At 45.5% G+C, this 19,805-nt stretch overlaps 1 protein-coding gene and 1 pseudogene across 1 annotated transcript; one reads left to right on the forward strand and one right to left on the reverse strand.

The window, feature by feature from the left end:
* Positions 1-3,335: 3,335 nt before the first annotated feature.
* On the forward strand, positions 3,336-18,983 carry LOC115398223 (SH2 domain-containing protein 3C-like). The gene is made up of 12 exons (XM_030104901.1): positions 3,336-3,453; positions 5,182-5,719; positions 6,386-6,425; positions 8,212-8,340; positions 8,641-8,975; positions 9,765-9,841; positions 14,475-14,818; positions 14,910-15,025; positions 15,642-15,813; positions 16,127-16,238; positions 16,373-16,576; positions 17,064-18,983. Exons 1-12 carry the CDS (start codon positions 3,435-3,437, stop codon positions 17,231-17,233), a joined length of 2,256 nt encoding a protein of 751 aa, XP_029960761.1. The 5' UTR covers positions 3,336-3,434; the 3' UTR covers positions 17,234-18,983.
* Positions 9,938-13,294, reverse strand: LOC115398224 (UDP-glucuronosyltransferase 2B31 pseudogene; annotated as a pseudogene).
* Positions 18,984-19,805: the final 822 nt, after the last annotated feature.

Raw genomic sequence — 19,805 nt, forward strand, 5'->3', positions numbered from 1 at the left:
GGCGGAGCCTTGGGGAGATGCTACATTCGAATACATGCTAGTTTTCCTAGATCGCCGACCCTAGCTTTAACGGTCGTTTGAGTTGAAGGACTTGTTGAAACCATCAGTGTGTTGTGTGTGTGTGTGTGTGTATGTGTGTGTGTGTGTGTGTGTGAGAGAGAGAGAGAGAGAGAGAGAGAGAGAGAGAGAGAGTGAGTGAGAGTGAGTGGGTGTGTCTTTCAGCCCCCAGAGTTAGGAGGAACCCCCCTCCCTTTTCTTCTGAGCAGACTCCAGAGAGGGAGGAGGGAAGAGGAGGAGGAGAGAGGACAGAGGAGAAGTTTACTCTTTCTTAATATCTCCACACATTGGTGGAAGCTGTGTGACAACGTGCGGGCACGTAAGTGTGTACATGCGAGGGATGCAGACGACGCATGCGTGTTCACGACAGACAAGTTGCACGCTCCTCTCATAAAACTCAGAAGCTAGTGGAAGGACACAGAGAAAAGGAATAAGAGAGAACTTAACATCGAGGCCGCTGTCCCACACAGAGGAGATGAGCGTGGGGCTTCTCCTCGGCTGCTCTGAGGAGACAGCGGCACGCCGTTGGTGTGTGTGTGTGCGCTCGCGAACGCGTGTTCACTGCACTCAAACGGTATCATCAGTTAACAAGGTGCAGCTAACCAAACTTTACAGTTCTGAGTTCAGTAATCATCTTTATAGTGTGGTGATAACGTCAGCCTCCAGTCTGCAACCAGCCAACCACTGTGCACATTCTGAGGTTCCCTGCTGTGTTGAAGTGGGCCTCACATGCGCCATCGTGAGGTGGTGTGGATGTATTGCAATACTGTGTGGGACCCATGCTGCGACCACATGGGAACAAACGCCATCGTTCTGTGATCTCAGAGGGACTGAGCTGGCCACATGTTCACCAGGGGTGGCCTCTTAGTGTCCTTCCTCTTTGTGCCAACATGAGGAGATCCCATGAGTTCACAACAACATACATGACTATTTCATGTATGAATTGTCCATCAAATACATGCCTCATCATGGTCCCAACAGGTCTAGACAGACTCTGTGATTTTCAGCCGTCCCGGATGAAAGATCGCGATCATGAGAGAAAAGTTTTGATATCTTTGGTCTCGGCTCTAAATCTGTGGCCCTGTGAAACCAGGTCAGGGAAGCATGATGTCTTCGTCTGCGACTAGAGATCAGCTGTGATAAAATTCTGACAGCGCCAGAAATTTGGGGTGATGGTGAGACTGCTGGTGGGACCCATGATGATGTTTGTTATGTTTACATGTGGTGAGTTTTGTTGGAAGAGGACAGTCCATAGCAGTAAATGCTGACGACATGTCACACAAACGTAAGATGCAAATAGATGCTAACAAGTATTTACTTCAACCTCCCTTTATAGAATCGGCATCCCAAAATCGTCTTTCTTTCTGAGCCACGACAGCGACGACATTCTCCTCCTGGAGAGTAGTTGACAGGTGAAGGAAGACATCAGGAGATCCGTTCGTCAAGGGGAGGATGAGGTGCAGGACAGTGATGTGGATGAAGCCGTGTTCTCTCTGTTCAAACCTGAGGGGATTCATTTTTCAACAGAGGAATCATTTCGGCATGAGAGGCAGAAGCAGTTTGGGGTGGATTCTGGCTGTGGTGCGTGGGAACAGAAAATCTTATATTTCGTCAAAAAGGTTCCCAAAAATAAAAAGCATTACAATCAACCATTCTTTAAAAAAAAAAAAAAAAAAAAGAACATGAAAAAACACAATTTTCTTCAGTTAAAAAAAAAAAAAAAAAACCATCAGCGGTGATTTTTACATTAAAAAAAATTAAAATTATTAGGGTTTTTAAAGTCAAAAATATTAAAAATGAATATTCTTATAGCAAAATGTCTTGATGTACAGCTCTTTAGTGAATCTACAGCTCTTCTGCAGTAACTCATCCTAGGTTTCACTAAACTATATGGAAACAATGATTTATATTATTTTAATTTCATTCATTCATTCATTCATTCATTCATGAAAATGAATGAATGAATGAATCATTTCATATACGGAACAGATTCACTTTCAAAGGGGAAACTGGTTCCTGAATAAACAACTAAAAGCTTCATATTTTAACTTGGGAAATGGAAGTATATCCTGTTTCTAATGAGATATCAACTTTATTTCAGAACCATGCAGCACAGCCAGAGTTCTGACTCCATTCCATCTTCAGCTCAAGTGACTGATGGGGGTTAGCGTACGTTAGCTGTTTTTGGCAGGGTGTTCCTCAGCAGGAAGTGTCGACAGGAAGTGAGTTAAGATGTTATCAGCTGTGTCCCTCCACCCACTGAGCACAGAGTGGTGCATCTTCCTCTTCTGTTTCTCAGAAATATTGAGAAACCCTCCCACTGATTCATCAGTTTCCTGCTGCAGCATCACCAGGAGTCCTGCAGATACAACACGTGTGTGTGTGAGAACAACCTCAGACCCAGTATGGGAGAAGATAATGAAATGTGTCTGAAAACCTGAACTATTGCTGCTGGAAAGTGATCACTTCAGATGTTTCTTCCTGATTGATTATTTATGGATCACTGTGCGAAGCAGCGGCTTCATAGCTCATCATCTCATGCTGCAGCTCCTCTTCATCTCAGAAACACAACAGCAACATTCACTTTTTAATGGTTTTCTAACAGTAATCTGTGTCCACATACTCTAAAGTGAAGAAACTCTGTATTCTCCCTCACTGGCTCCACTTTTTAGTGAATGAGTGATCGATTTTCCTCCCTGGTAGTGGATACTCCCTTTCACACTCCTACAGGTACATGAGCTTCACTCTCTGAAATTAAGAGCGCTTGACATATTTTCTCAAACGCTCCCAGAAAACACTCATGGCAAAGGTACAAACAAAGCACTGCAGTTGTTGTGTTGTTGGCTGCATTGATGAGCAACAAGTGAAAGGTTCATCCTCTCCCTGAGAAGGAGGTGGAGCAGGCGTGTTAGCAGCTCATTAGCATTTAAAGGTACAGAGGCAGAAACAGCCTGCTCTCAGTAGAGCGCACCAGAAGAACTTTTAGACTGGATGAAATTCAACAGCAAGGATGAATTTGGAAATACACTTTGGTTGTGATGTTGTTTGAGCTCTGGCTGCGATGGGAAACTGATGTAAAACTGTATAATATGGAAGCTTTAACTGACACATCAGGGAGAAGCAGGACCTAGTGAGGGGACGGGGTCTATGGGAGGGGGTGGGGCTGAGAGGACCTGGTACCTGCGCCGTGGACTTGCGGTGGACGTGTTGAGTAAAGAAGCACTTCCTGCCGAAGATGTGTGGTGACACATGGTGTCAGTGTTCCTGATCTTCAGCTGCTCACATCAACACTTCCTGTTTACTGCCTGAGTGAAGCTCACGTCGAGCCGCGGCGTCAAGAAGGAGACTCCTCTGAAAACTACTCCTGCTGATGAACCATGAGCAAAAGAAAACTCAGTGAGTCTCATTCCTTTCTCACCACAGACAGTCCTCGCTTTGATTTCTAGGTAATAAAGCAGTGATGTGTGATGATGCTGTGGAAGGAAGTGGAACTCCCTGAGTGAAAGTGTGATGGTGCTTTTCTTCATTCAGTTCTTCATGAAGGGGGTAAAACCACTCTCTCTAACACACACACACCCACACACACACACCCACACACACACACACACACACACACACACACACACACACACCCACACACACACACACACACACACACACACACACACACTGAGTGAACACATTGACGTTTTTCTTTCCTCTTTTATGACTGCCACAACAGCTGAATGTGACTAACCTGAGACTGTAGTATTGTGGATCACACAGTGAGGTGTGTCCACAGACAGTGGCTTGGTGGAGTGTCCTAAGTCCATGCAGTGATGTCCAGCAGCCCTGAAGGTTACCATCCTCCAGATTTCACCGGATTCTCTGGATCTTCTGAGTTATACATAGAGGTGATGGGATCTTTAGACTCAAATCAGAGGGAGAAAAACACCAGGAACCCAACATGACAGGGTTATCAGTTACTTGCACGACTCTGCTTGTCTCAGCAGGTTTGTTACTTACTTCTCAGTTTAACTGGCCTTTTTTAAGTGTCAGTGAATCTGCATGTTTTAAAAAAAGCTCGCCAAAGCTTTTTCTCGTGGTTTGAGTCATCTGCCTCTTTAGATGAGCACTGGTCCTCTCCCTCTTTCTCCTGCTCGTTGTGTCAGATGTTTTCTTATTCCTGGGCTCCATTAGTGAGAACAGTATCCGTGCTACTTGCAGCATTTTCTCCAGGCTTTGAAGGAAAGCTCACTGAATTAGAGACCCAGTTCTGCAACACACTCCTGAGCTAACAAGTGCATGTGTGGATGTGTGTTATAACTAAAGAAACCAACATCTTTCAGGCACATTTAGGTTGTTTTTTTTTTACTGAGAGTCATTTCTGTGCAGGATTTACCTGTGAATTCCAAACACAACCTCAATTTCAGTATTTCTCTGAAGTGGAGCAGTAAATAAAAAAAAACTATCAGAGAACTACTAAGCTTCCACTGCTTTGTATTTCCAGTACAAACAGAAAAAGTGATGCATTAAAAGAAGCTGACAGAGTTTATTTGTGTAAACTCATGAAAGAATGATCTATTGGCCTCTGTTTCACTGTGCACACTGTTCCACTCACTCACAGCTTCATGGAGATTTGTAAAAGTGGAATAGATGCGTCTTTGTGCAGTTTGAAGCTGCGCTCACACTTCAGCTCTGAGTCCAGCTGAGAAAAGACAATCCCTCTCTGTACATCCTCTGCATGTCCTGATTTCCCGCCACGATGCAGCTGAAGGTCTGGAGGGAGCCTGTAAACCTAAAACCAATCATCACTGGAAGGAAAACATTCAGATCACTTTTGCTTCGGAGTCTGAAACATGAGAGAAAAAGTGAAGCTTTATGATTGGTGTCGTGACACAGCAGAACGTGGTTCTTCAGTCCGTCTTCTACCAGTTCCCTCGACCTGCTCATTCTGGGCTTCCATCACCGAGTCTGTTTGTCATTTTGTCTTTTCTCAGTTGTGTTGGTACCCTCTTGAATTTCACCTCCCACCTTTCTGGTGTTTGCCTTCCTGTGACGTCTGCTCAGGACTGAAAGGCCAGCCTCTGCCCGCGTGCTTCAGTGTTTCGGAGACTCATTCAAACACTTCTTCCTCTTCTCCAGGTTTCAAATGGTTCGGGAGCCTCACCAATCTCTCCACTCGCCGCTCCAAAGACAAAGATGACAAGGCTCAGTCATCAGACGTGGACGGCGTGGAGCCGTGCCGCCACCCGTCCAGCTACGCCCGCTCCTGCGACATGTACACCCACGTTGGCACGGTGCCCCGCTGGGAGCGGCAGAAGAAGAAGTCCCTGCGTGGTGGGCAGAGCCAGCGGGAGGCGGGGGAGTGTGTGAGAGCCTCCCCCCTGCTCAGTGCCCTGTCCGGCCTCAGCGGCAGCAGCATGGAGCAGCCTGAGCCGGCCTCTGCGGCACCTGTCCGGCCCCTTCCAGAGGACGCCGTCACCCAGCGCCGGGCCGCCACGAGCCCGCACGCCGTGGCTCGGCCTCCAGCTGCCTCAGCGCAGGATGTGTACGTACCGATGGACCCCATCGCTGACAGAACCACCAGCCCACTGGACAGCACTGAGTGCGAGACCGGCTCCCAGGACCAGGACCAGGACCAGGACCAGGACCAGGACGAGGACCAGGACCACTCCCACACGTAAGGACCTGCTTTCCATGATCACTTCAACTGAATGCAGAAATATTCAGTACTGGGTTTGTAAAACTGGGGAGGAAATCTTAAACCCAAAGAACGTAAATAATCAAACATGAGAACAATATTTTCTAAAAATGTTTGACTGACTTGAAAACTTTTTGCTTATATTTTAATCTAAATCATTTTAGTTAAATTCAACAATTTTGTGAATTATGTGTTCCTTTTTAAGTATTTTTCATTTATTAGATTTTAGAATAACCCAAGGAAGGAGAGAAGTCAAGGAGCCATTCTATCGATGACCGAGGTTTTAGCCTGCTAGCAGAAAGCTGCAGACCTGTTGAAGTCGTGAATGTTGGGTGTTAGCATGCTAACTCGCCTCAGTCTATGTCTTCATATTTTTTGTGAATTTTCTTTCTCCTCATCTTGATATTTTGGCAGAGAATAGTTTACTGTGGCGGACATCGCTCGTCCTCTCTGCAGTCGACGTTGCAGACGCGTAGCATCTTGGGATACTCACCCAGTTGCATTGAGGAGTTTTTTTCGAATATGAACACTCTGCGTAGTATCAGAGTGGATTCTGGGATTGGCGCAACCTCATGATTGTTGGTTTTGTCATGCCCGGTCATGGAGTTTAGCGTTTTTCTGAGTCACCTCCTCTTTGTTTTACAGACGTCAGAACGGGTCGAATCGAGGAGGAGAATACGTCAAAGTAGGCTTCTCACATTTGTTTTCTCTCTTTATCTTTAGTTGTGTAAATTCTCAGATTAAAAACTGCTTTCGTGTGTGTGTGTGTGTGTGTGTGTGTGTGTGTGTGTGTGTGTGTGTGTGTGTGTGGAGGATTGCCTCCGTGAAGTCCTGCTGAACTGGACAGACAATGACAAGGAGGACATTAAATCCTCCATCTGGTTTCCTGACTCATGACTGCTACAAATTCAGCGAGTAGAACATGTTTTCATAAAAGTATTCATAAATGTGCACCCATATTGTTTTTAATTCCGTCTTGATTTCCTCTCTTCAGCTTCAATAAGAATCATGCATAATGTGTGGTCTACACTAACATGTTGCTTTTACAAATTATTAAAAATTATACAAACAGCACAAATAAGGTTATACACCAAAATGAACAATTACCAACCACTAGTCAAAGCTTGTCCTGGGATTTAGATTTGAACCTTTAAACTGTAACTGCAGGAACAGGGCTGGAGAGCACTGGACTGTCTGCTTGTTGCTCCTGATGTGATCGGCGCTGTCCTGTCAGTTCATCCAGACACGCTGCAGTCTGTCCTCAGTGGACGACTCTGCACTCCACACATCTATGTGGCGTCTTTGCTGCAGTGATCACGGTTAGAATCCAGGCGGATGGTGAAGGGTGGCGTAACGACGCAGGTACGGGACGCCGTGGCGTGACGGTGAAAGCAGGGCCCCACTCCGGCTGTCGCTACACAGCAGAACTGCTCAGCCCTCATCATGAGCCTCCGTTCTGTGATACAGCTTAGAAAACAAGCCAACAGAACAGCCAGTGTGTGTAAAACGGAGTGTGCAAACAACAACAGAGGGCTTCTACTGCTGAGGAGCTGTTCAGTCATGGCCAGTTTGTTGAGAGTGACGGTCGGGTCGACCAATCAGCTGACGGCGGTGATGTAGCTTCTCCTTATGGTAACTGCTCCGTGGTGCCAGGTACCACAACAAACATGGGAATGGTTCTTTACGCACTGACGTCAAAACTGCGCGGTAAAAATGAGTATCTATCAGTTCTGGAAGGAGATTGTTCAATCTGTCACAGATTTTATGGAATTTTCTTTGTCCTGATGTTTCTTACTTATAATGTGTTGTACACAAATAACATAGCATCTTTTCTTGATTTTATAAAAGCCCGTAAAGTCCACAGACGTCAACAACAAGAACTCCAACAAGAGCCACACAAAGGGTGTCATGACCCTGTTAGTTTAATCTCATTAACTGCAGCCTATTTGTTCTTTTTAAAAGAGAATCAGCCATATATTGATTATTTGACCTCATATGGCAGCAGTTCATCGATTGTCGCAGATGTGAGCTGCATACAGAGGAGTGTCGACAGAACTTTCTTCAGCCTGAACCCGAAACAAAACATGTACAAATGGAATGATTTATTTCCACTGGGGCCTGATGGGGACACACAAACACACACATGCACACACACACACACACACACACACACACACACAGACAGCTTTAAAGGCCATCCACCCCTCCTGTAGCTTGCTGCACTGTGAATTAGGAGCTGTGTGTGTGTGTGTGTGTGTGTGTGTGTGTGTGTGTGCGCTCTGAGTGATGGGCTCCTCACACATAGCGTTGCCATGCCGATGAGTCGGAGTGTCTGATGCCACTGTGGGAGCGACTGAAGTCCCAGCCCAGTGTTCACACTCCGAACAAGTTGTTCTGAAGTGGTAAAGCTTTGAAACAACGCTGACAGATCGTTGTTTTTCCGCGTTTTTGCGTCCGTGATGACTTTCCAGTTCTCCAGGGAGACGTGGTGGCTGCAGCCGCCGACGGAGACGCTGAGGAAGCAGCTGGAGGAGGAGCTGAAGCTGAGTGAACACGATGTGAGGAGCCATGCCTGGTACCATGGACCCATCCCCACAGAGGTCTGCACGCATACACACACACACACACACACACACACACACACACACACGTGCATGTACAATCTCACGATTTGATGTCAGTTCAGATGTGTTCAAAGCCCAGAATCCAGAAAAGGGACAGTGAAGCCTTTTTGCCGCCTGTTCTACCCAAAAGCAGAGTCAACACAGTAAAGTTCAAGGTTTGCTTCCAAAAAGGCAGCGCTATCTGAGAGGGGTCAGCACTGGAAAGTCCACGAAGCCTTTGACCTGCTGATCAGAAGTGACCTGGAGCCCGTACACGCTGTGATCTGTTCTGTTCAGGTGTCAGAGAGCCTGCTGCTGAACCACGGAGACTTCCTGGTCAGAGACTCCCAGAGCAGCCATGGCGACTTCGTCTTGAGCAGCTGCTGGGAGCAGAAGACCCTCCACCTGCCCATCAGGAGGACGGTGGTCCCGTCCACTCACACTTACCCCCGGGTGCAGTACAGCCTGGAGGAGGGGGAGGGAGAGGAGGGGGAAGCCTTCAGCTCCTTACAGGCGCTGGTTCACTTCTACGTGGGCGGCCGTGCGGCACTGACACGTGGCGGCGGGGCTCAGATGGTCCAGCCGGTGAACCGGACTCTGCCGCTCAGCTACCTGGAAACAGTCTTCAGGAGGTGAGGGTCCCAATGATAAGCAGCCTGCTATTTACAGAAACGGGTGTTGCCCCCCTCTACGTTTTCCAAAAAATTTAAATGGAAACCTAATGAAGAATTGTTATGAGAAACCGGACCTATAGGCGGCAGTGTAACGAGAACCAGAATCCTGGAAAACTGTGAACAGGTCACACATGTGATGGTAATGGCACTCCTGTAGCAGGTAAAGTGGATCGGCTTTTACTCCTTTTAACTCACATTTGGAGCGGGGACTGAGTTGAAAATTGCTCCTTGAGTTCTGTTAGCGATACGTTTTTGAAGTGGTGTTATATGGTGGAAAGTGTTATTTCTATGTTGGATGTGCAGAGCGAGTTGGTTGTTTGCAGAAGTACCTGCAACAGAATACATGGGACTGGAGCAGCCAGATACCAACATGGGAAAAACACTCATAACTGCACTGTTGCGAAAGGTTTTTTATGAGCTGTTTGTATTTTTTGGGTTATTAAATGCTTTTTGATTTCTATGATTTTCAGAGTCAGCAACTGCACAGCTTATTTCCAACCTCAAATGTTTTCAGAAATACTTTTTGCTGAACTGTTTTAGGCCCCGGTCACTAGAAAATGTTACAAGCACATCTGCTCATAATGAGTTCTGCAAGTTGCCATTTTTTACAAATTTCGAGTGCTCAGAGAATTTTTGCAAATAGACCTTTCTTTCTTTGGTGACGTCGTCTTCATGTATTCCTTTGGTGAAAGTGTGATGCAGCTGCAGAAGATCTCCTGATGACCTCGGCCCTCTGTGTCTCTGCAGTCCTTCCTCTTCCCACCACCAGGGGGCAGAAGTGGGGCTGAGCCAGGAGACCTTGCAGAGTCCCCTGGACAAACATAGTGAGTTTCTCTCTCACTCTCACACACACACACACACACAGCGCACACGCACGATATCATGCAACTTTAAAAAACACAAAACTTGTTCCATATTTGTTTATTTGGAATATAGCATATGCAGATTCAGCTGCTTCTCAATGAACAGAATCAATAAAAACTCCAATAAACGAAAGTAAAAATGAGGTGAAGCTCCTGCTGGTTTGCAATTATTAGGTGGAAATGCAACATTTAACATCAAACAAGTGTTTTCATGTACACTTCTGTAATCATCAACAGTCATTCATACATCACAACACGGAGAAGCTCCGGAAACACAGAATCATTAATCCAGACATCGTCTGATGGCAGTCATCAGAGGTCTGTACGAATTTTTGAGTGTGTGTGTGTGTGTGTGTGTGTGTGTGTGTGTGTGTGTGTGTGTCCTTGCAACTTACAGCTGACGTTGACAACTTCCTCTGATCATTAAACTTTCCAACAGTATTTTTTTCTTGAAATGTTTAAATTCACTTTAATTATCAATGAAAGAGGCAGCTTTTTTACATATATATATTTAACTCGTTTTTATGATTAAATAACTGAAAAAATCACAGCTTTTTTGAAACAAAAAAAGCAACATCTGACATCACAGGAATCTGTCATTTATCGCAAATTGTACTGCTAGTTTAACACTTCACCACATCGCTCTCAAACATCATGGATTCAAAAATAAAAATAGAAATAACCTTACATAAGATACAGTATAGGGCAGCTTCAGCTCTTTGCTAACCTGTGGGAGTTTCAGTGCAGAGCAGAGACATGAAGAAAGCCTTTTCATTCATTCACTTTTGACTTTGCTCCTGTAGCAAAGCTTCCTACAGAAAAACTTCACTGTGTAAATAAAAACAGTGATTGTGAGTGACAAAATGAGCAGCAGGAATCCCACCACATCGATGGAGTGGTACTGGATCGTGGACATTCTGTAGGATTCTGTCCGCAGGTGAGCTGCTCCTTTGTGCCTCATGACGAACTCGATCCAGAACATAGCCAGCTCCAGAGGTTTCATGGGCTTGTCTCTGTGCAGGCTGGACAGCTTCTTCATCTTCTCGGTGTAGGATGGATCATACAGCACCTCCTTCACTGCTGCCAGGAAGTCCTCCTGGTTCACGGTTCCAAAGTCCAGGACTTTGGCCACACCTCGAGCTTCCATCCTGAAGAAATTGTCAGGTTGATCAAAAAGAAGGGGCAGACCGACCAGTGGGACTCCATGGTAGATGGCCTCCTGCATGCCATTGGTTCCTCCGTGGGCCACAAACAGCCTGGTCTTGGGGTGACCCAGCAGGTCATTTTGTGGTAACCAGTCCAGAATTAAGGTGTTGTTGCCGAGGGTGGAGGGTTTTTTGCCTTTGTGTCTCCAGATGACCTTCTGAGGGAGCTGAGCAAAGGCTGCAGCGATGCCCTCCGTGATGTCCTCTGGAAGTTTTTCCACCAGAGTGCCGAGTGTCATCACAATGACGCCGTGTTCACCGGAGCTCTGTACGAAATCCTCCAGTTCTTTGGGCAGAGGTTTGGGGGGTTTGCACTGGAATCCTGACATGTAGACTACGTTTGGCATTGTGGGTCGAGGAAACTCAAAGGTGAAGTCGTTTCTCATCAGCCAGATATCGGCTGATTGGAACAGCTCCATGTAATGGACATCGCTGCCAAAGTACCGATGAACAAAAGGTTTGTAATTTGGCTCGGTAACATACTGAATCTGAAGCCAGTTGAATAAATAAAACAAAAGGTTCTGTACCCGCTGGGAAAACGTCATTTTATCAGTCAGCAGTGACCCCGGTATTGGTACATATGAAAGTGGGGAAGGCGCAATGGCCATATGCCCCTCCCCCTGAACCGTCCATCGCACATTCAGGACGAGAGGAAGACGCAAACGGTGAGCCAGAAGCACCCCTGCACCAATGGCTGGATCTGTGAGGACCAAGTCGTACTTGGCATCGTGCAGACTCTGCATCAGCTGCTCATTGTCGAACACTTCTCCCATCACCTTCAGCACCTGCTTATTCATCCGATAGAACTGCTCCACCAGGTCGTACTCCAGAGCCAAACGGGCCCAAATCGAAGCCCCTTGCCGTCGCAGGTTCAGTGTTTTCATTACGTAACCTCCAAACTGTTTTTCATCAAACCCAAATGAAGAGTTGATGGTGAGGCTCTTGTAGTGAGGAGAGTCTACCTTGACGTACCAAGTGTCAAACGGCCTCAGCACCGTGACTTCGTGGCCTCTGGAGTGAAGCTCTTCAACGATGACCTTCATGTTGATCCAGTGGCTTCCGTCCACTGGGACCACTAACACTTTCCCTCCCTGCACCAGCAGTGGAGAGCAGAGCAGCATGGCGACTGCCGCCAAGGCTGGACCGTACATCTTGGCAGTGTAGATTCTGAAAACACAAAATATGTTAGAGCGGTCTCGATGAACCAGAATTCATTTGCACGGATGTGAGGGTAGAGGTGGGCCAAAGTTCATGAGCACAGGTGAGGGTGGAGGTAGGCGAGAGTTCATGAGCACAGGTGAGGGTGGAGATGGGGAGAGCTTCGAGTACAGTCTACTACAATCTCTGCATTGCTGTTCAGAGTTTACGCTGGGCATCTTAACATATTGTTCAATTTCATGTAAATACAATTTCATGTAAATTCTGATCCTCAAATACTTCCTAATCTCTTTTTGTGATCTTTGCAGACTACAACATTAAGAAATATGTTGAATCAGAAGCAGTCCTTTGACTGCTCAGGTTTCAATAACATCGACTTCTTCTTTCACACTGAGGCACCACGCTGTAAGACTTGCATAACTCCCAGCTCACAACCAGTTCTCAGATTACACAACTAAAACGTAGGAATTAGTACTAAGAAATCCCACAAGCTTCACAAAAGCTGTTTGTGAGAGGTTCCCTCTCAGTTTTCACCCCTGTGCATTGAGGCATGTTTGCTGAGTGGTGTCAAATTATCCAAGAAGTTTTACATCTTCCGCATTCCCATCAATAAGATTCCTAAACATCAGTAAAATATTGAGAGCGATTTAAAAGTCACTGAGGACACACTTCTTTGAGCAGACAGGCATGAATGTTCCACTTTCCACAGCTGAACAACAGTTAACAAGTCCTCCCACAGTGAGAATTCCCTTTCAGTCTCAATGGGAAACATCTGGAACATGCACGCTCATCTGGATCCACTCAAGTTTCAACTCCGTTCAAACAAGGAGATTATTTTGAAGCATGAACTGAATAACAGTTTTGTTCCCACTTGGTAAATTGTGTGCCAAGTCTTCTACATATCAACACTAATCTGTCTGCACAACACTTAATACTAAACACTTACTGAAAACGTCGGAGTTGGAAGATCAGCCTGCCGGGTGGATCCAACCTCTGTCCCGAGGATATGATCGTCAGCTCAGCTCAGAGGGGCTTCAGCACTGAGCTAACAGTGCTAACCTTCAGACCATGTGCTCTCTGCAGCAGCAGCAGTAACAACAGGTTACATAATGAGGAGCTGGATCATAGTGATAAACGCTGAACTTTACCTTCACGTGCTCTGTGGAGCAAAAGTCGAGGGACCCTCTGCTGTCAGTCTTCTGACTAAACAAGAGCAAATCTAGCACTTTTCTGCAACAATACTAAGACAAATGGCATAAAACTGAAACCAATCAAAGGAATAAAATGATTTAAGCTTCACCAACAGAAATCCCTGATCAGCAGGTGTTGCTGAGACAACCTTTCCGTAATGTGGAAGCCTCCAGATGCTGCATCATTCAGAATGTTTATTCTGCTGTTTTATGATACATTTATTTATTCCTGATAAGATTAGCTCTGATTGAGTTTAATGGTTGACAGAATCTACTACTGCTGACACTCGTGATGATGACAATTCCACTATATACAAAGTTCACCAAAAAGAATGTACAGTATATACACACATCAGGCAAAGAAAAACTTGCAGAAGTATTTTAATGCTAAATTTATTCATACATAACAAGAATAATACAAGTTACCTTTGGCCTCTACAATTATAAGAGGTGCTCAAAGTGGTGACCATTAACTTCCAGACATTTATGTGTACGGTGAACTACTGCTTAGGTAACGTTGCCCAAAGTGTCCAATGAGATTGTTACAGATACATTTTTAATTTCTTGTCTAAAGGCCTCCAATGTCATCATTCTGTATGTAAAGAAGAGCTTAAACAAAGTAAATATTTATGGAGGGTTTCCTTTCCTGGTGTGTGTATCATTATTGTGGTGGACTCAAGCTGTAACAGCACCCTGCTGGCAGCAGAGAGAGCAGTCTGTGGCCCTTCTTCCTGGACTTTAACCAGCATGGTCTGTTAGAAATGTCCTGCTGGTTTTTTTGATGGTGCACTCCACTGAGCGTCCTGCTGAGAGTCCCGCTTGGTGCTGCTGCCCTTCCAGGTGGTGACTCTCCACCAAAACACCTGTTTTCTGAGCACCTTGAGAGGGAACTTAAAGTCCCTCAGGGATCTGAGTTGGTGGAGATGCTGTCAAGCTTTCTTGTCCAGAGTGTTGATGTGACAGAACCACATCAGGTCCCGGATGATGTTGACATCCAGATACTTGAATAACCTCAGTAGACACTTCTTCTCTCACCTGCAGCTCCACCGTCCAGCCGGACCTCTTCTCCAAACACCACACGCCCGAGCCCGCACAGACCCTCCTCGGACCACTGCTACACGGAGCTTTGTCCTGGTCCTCAGAGCTACGTGGACAGGCTGCAGGCAGAAGACGGCGTCCACCCGCTTCGGACGGAGGATGGAGACGTGTACTTCTCACCAGTGATGGAGACGCTCTCATGTTTCAAACCCAGCAGGTACACGTCAGCACTGATGCCCCAGGACAACAAGCCTCTGGAGGTGGGCATCCTGCGCAGGGTGAAAGAGGTGCTGGCGGACGTGGACCCCCGGACGGCGGCCAAACATATCACCAAAGCGGACTGCACGGTACTCTCTCCAGCTCCTCCTCTGCAATAGCAACCCCTGCGGGATGAATGCTCGATGAAGCAGCCCAGTAATCCGTGTCTGGGGTTCCTAGGTGGCCAGAATCCTCCAGGTGACTCCGGAGGTGCAAAGGATGATGGGAGTCAGCTCTGGGCTGGAGTTGCTCACATTACCGCATGGCCAACAGTTGAGGTTGGACCTTCTGGAGAGGTTAGTACTACTCCCAACCATCATAGCCCTCAGCTCTGAGTACTGCACATCACTCAGTGTGAGAGATCTTATCATGTCTTCACTGAGTAATAATAAGCAATACAGTACTGAATGCATTCTGGGTAGCAAAGCAAATGAAGTCAACGGCGCAGGCAAGAAGAAGCAGACGCACAAAGAAAGAATGGAAAATGTTTGGTGGGATGGTGAGATCGTGAGATGGTTGGTGATGTGGAGCAGTAAGGAGGTGCAGGCACTGGTTGATAAATGGTCAGAAGACTAGATTTCATGGTTGTGTGTTTGCGTATGCGAGTGCGCGAGTGCGTGCAATGGAATCCAGTCATGGGCCGGATTGGACGGTTCGGTGTCCGCAATGCGGCCCACGGGCTCCCAGTTGACGATCACTGCTATAGAGGAACTGTAGAGTTACTGACTGTAGATCTGCCTGTCACTGAGCTCTGACGGGTCCGTGTGAGACTCTCAGACTCTGCTCAGGTGGGCTTTGACTCAGTCAAGATTGGACTTGAAGTCCAGTTCTAGAGAAGTGCCCAAAGTGCCAGAGAAACATGCCGACACTGCGGCGATATTGTAAAATGTCTCACCAGCTTCGCTCCCGCAGGTTTCAAACCATGGCCATCATGTTGGCCGTGCACGTGCTGGGCTGCACGGGGACGAGTGAGGAGCGCGCCGGGCTTCTGCACAAACTCATCCAGGTGGCTGCGGAGCTGAAGAGTGGCATGGGCAACATGTTCGGATTTGCTGCTGTGATGAGAGCGCTGGAGCTGCCGCAGGTGAGCCACAGCCTCAGTCAGTGTGTGTGCCTATAGCTTTATGACTGACGGATAAAAACTCAGGATTATAAAAGATATACATTTAATTGAAGTAAGAAAAAAAGTAATTGAATTTCTGACAACAATGTAACATTATTTGGTTTATGACAAAGACTTTTTGTGCAAAATACAGTTAAAGGCCTAAAAAATCTGCGTGTGGTGCCGAACATTGTTTGTCTTTGGAATCATGTTGACAGTGTCTTTGAATCTATTGGCCATCATTCTGCTTGCCTCGCCATCATGACATGTGAGGCTGACCTGCAGCTGTCTTCAGGTGTCCCGGCTGGAGCAGACGTGGACCGCCTTAAGACAGCGACACACGGAGGGCGCCATCCTCTACGACAAAACACTTCGGCCTTTTCTGAAGGGAACAGATGCTGGAAGAGGTATCCTGTCCTCCTGCACCAAACATTTACCGCCTAATGAACCCGCCTGGAGCTCCTGGCTGAAACCTGGCTCTACAGCGCCCCCTCTGGATGCGGTGGTACTGTCGTTCACAGCTGTCCCGTTTGTCCTGCAGAAAGCTTCCCATTGTCCAGCACCACCTTCCCCCATATGGTCCCCCTCCTGTCTCTGCTGGAGAAGAGCGGGGCATCTCAGGACACAGAGCCCTGGGACAGCGGGGACGCTGGGGTGGATGTGGTCATGTTCCACCTGGGGGCAGCGAGGACCATCGCCCAGCTGGGGGGCAACTACCGCTCCAATGCTGAGAGCAAATTACAAGGTGGAAGGCGACTCACTTTAGAGTTCATAAACACCACAATGGGTCTTTAGAATGAAGATTGGCAGAAACCTTCAGCTGTTTTATCCGCTTAATCTGTTTCTAACTAATTCAGCTCCTTTCAGCTCATCATCTCTCATCTCTTAGTTTCTCTCCACATGTCACACTTGCAGGTTCTCCTGCATCATATGAAAGTAAAGCAGGCAGGTGAAGCTATGATGGACCGCTTGCTGTGTTTGATAGAAATCCTTTTTCCACATTCTTCAGTGTGAGCTTCATGGAGCCTCCACAGAAGAAGACAAAGCACTTTAGTTCATGTTATATCAAACAAGAGAAGCAGAACTGCATCACGAATATGCTCATATATATGACATGTTTCAGGTTTTAGATCTGGAGTCAGATGGAGATTGAGCTGGTCTCCCTCTGGAGTCTCTGTTCGGGTCAGATCTGTCTGATCAGTGCTGACCCATCAGGTCTCCTGTTGTTGCAGGTTTCCAGGAGCAGCCTGAAGTAATGGAGCTCTTCCTCACAGACTTCCAGATGAGGCTGCTGTGGGGCAGCCGAGGAGCCGAGGCCGACCAGGCTCTGCGATACCACAAGTTCCAGCAAGTATTGACGGCTCTATCCAACAAACTGGAACCCCCCATCAGTAAACCCTGAGCCTGGAACTAGCAGTGAAGACCCAGACATGTGTCAGGCCTCGCTCCAGGACTTCCTGTGGGACTTGCTCCGGGACTTCCTCCAGTAGCACTTTTGTTTCCATAGATAAAACACCACAGGAGCTACTCGGGACTTTTCCAGTCCCTCCAAGTTTCTCTCAGAATTTGTGAACAATGAAATGTGTGTGTCCATTTGAGCCCTGTCAAACCTTCAGCCATCTGGAGACATGTCAGTTCATCCTGTATACGTCCTTCTAATTCATTCTTCCTTCCAACAAATGTTGGAAAACACATCTTATTTCATTATGGACTAAAATGTCCAATTCCTAAAAAGTGCATTATAATGTAAATGTAATATGTGTAGTCTTGTTTTGTTAAAACCTATGATTAAATTCAGCCCTGAAAAAAATAATATTGACTAATAGTCTGGATTTTACCTTTTGAATCCAGTGAGATGCTGATTATTTTAGTGTGTGAGTGTTCAGTTTAAATGATTACTGTTGTTCACAGTATAAGTTTGTAAATTAAATATTTATTGATAAATCTGAGGCAGACTAAATATAATTTCAGTTGAAGCGGAAGGTTTAGAAAGGTGACAGAGCTGCACTGAGCTTCTTTCCTGTCTCACTCATCATGTTTCACTGTTCCATGTCTCTCTCCACCTCTGAGTGTCATGTCTCATAAATTTAAAAGAAATGCTAAATGTAGATTTTTCAGCTTTTAATGAAGACTTACATGTTTTTTTATGACCAAGAGAGGCTAATTTCCTGAACAAGTTTTATTGTCAATTACTAGTGAATATTCGAGACAATTAAATATGTTTACATTTTATATATTTTGACTGAAAGTCCAGTCTGGTTTCAGTAAATGAGCCCCAGCACTTTGTTCCATTCAACTTTACTAATGATTGCAATAAATTCATTTTATCAAGATCATCTGAGGAACCACGTGTCCTTCCCTCAGTGGGTGGAGCTTCAGTAATGTCCCCCGCCCCTCCTCACGCCCCGCCCACCAAGGAGCCAGGATTGCCCCCTCCTGTACCCGCCCCCTCAGTCCTATCTGTGGCAGCGTTCGTCCTTCCTCTTTCCACCTCCTCCCTGTGGAAACCAGCCATAAGATGAAAAGACGATCCAGCCGGTTTTTTTTAAAATCATTTTGTTAAACAATACAAAGAGAACAACAAAAAACACAGTCATTAACGTACATAAAACGAAAAAAGTCTGTGAGTTTCATCAAAACAATGTAAAGCAAGGTGCAAAGACAGCTTTCTTATGATTTGAACCACTAATTGTTTTAATAAATAATTTGGTTTCCTTTTCAAAAGCAAGAAAAGAAAGTGTTGAGTTACTAATTGCACCTTCATTAATTTTTCCCTAAAACAATTACTGCAAACCAGACGTTATTTTTTCATTATTATTATAATTATTAATATTGCAGTTCATCTTCTTCTGATTATTATTAAATCCAGTCATGTGACATAGCAACACAAAGTTACAGCGCTACCATGGGGAAGAAAAAAAAGGCAAAAAAACCCTTCAACTATCCATTTATATATGATGTCACGTGCTTTGCAACAATGTATCAGTTTTAAATGATGTCATCATCTAATTTGACCTATATATGCAAATGAACAGCTATGCAAATTAGATGATGATGTCGTCAGAACTTTCTTGAATGAGCAATTGTAACAATGTATCAGTTTTAAAGCGCCATTGTTTTGTTTTATTTTGTTTTGTTTTTACAAAATACAATAAAAATGCATCATATTTAATTTAATTATTAAGCATCTAATGTCAATATTTTCATTATTTCACATTGTGCACTTTAACAACTCACCATTTTATTCAGTTCAGCTTTATTTTATATAGTGCCAAGTACAACACAGTCATTTCTAGACATTTTTACAGAGAAAAACCCAACAGTGGAGCCAACGTGAAAGACAAGTTCGATCAACATACAACAGTGATCACTTATTTGAAAGTCTTTGACTCTTAATTTATCAATATCTAAGAGATAAAACCAAGAGAGTAAACCAAGAGTGTGGCCTTTAACGACAGTTGGACCAAAAACGTGCTGAATAAAATGAAGTGAATGAGCACTGTCAGTTCAGCTGCCATGAGTGTTAAAAGGATTTATAATGGCTCCATCCTTAAAGCGATACTTCAACATTTTGGCAAATTGGCCCATCTAGGGCAATTCGGTAGTCATTTAGAACAGCATACTTACTTTTTTTGTGAGGGCGAGCTGTTGTTTATTCAGCGGTGAGTCTGAGGAGAGCTTCACGGCGGACATAATGGAAGTGGATGGTACAGTAGCTTCCCTCGTCAAACTCATCAATCCAACACAATCCAACAACCCCAAAACACACTTTGGTGGACACGTTATAATCCCCACATTCACTACGCTGTGAAATATTAATGCAAAATTACGAGATTGAGCGTTTTTTTGCGAAGATTGCTAAAACGGAACTACTTACTAAACATGGCGTCTGGGCGTAGTGATCTCAAAATAAAAAGTAGTTCCCAATATTTGCTTCAATGTCGTAACGCTACAATATTATTTGTTGGTGTTTC

This window comes from Salarias fasciatus, chromosome 12 (assembly GCF_902148845.1).
Source record: "Salarias fasciatus chromosome 12, fSalaFa1.1, whole genome shotgun sequence".
Taxonomy (NCBI): domain Eukaryota; kingdom Metazoa; phylum Chordata; class Actinopteri; order Blenniiformes; family Blenniidae; genus Salarias; species Salarias fasciatus.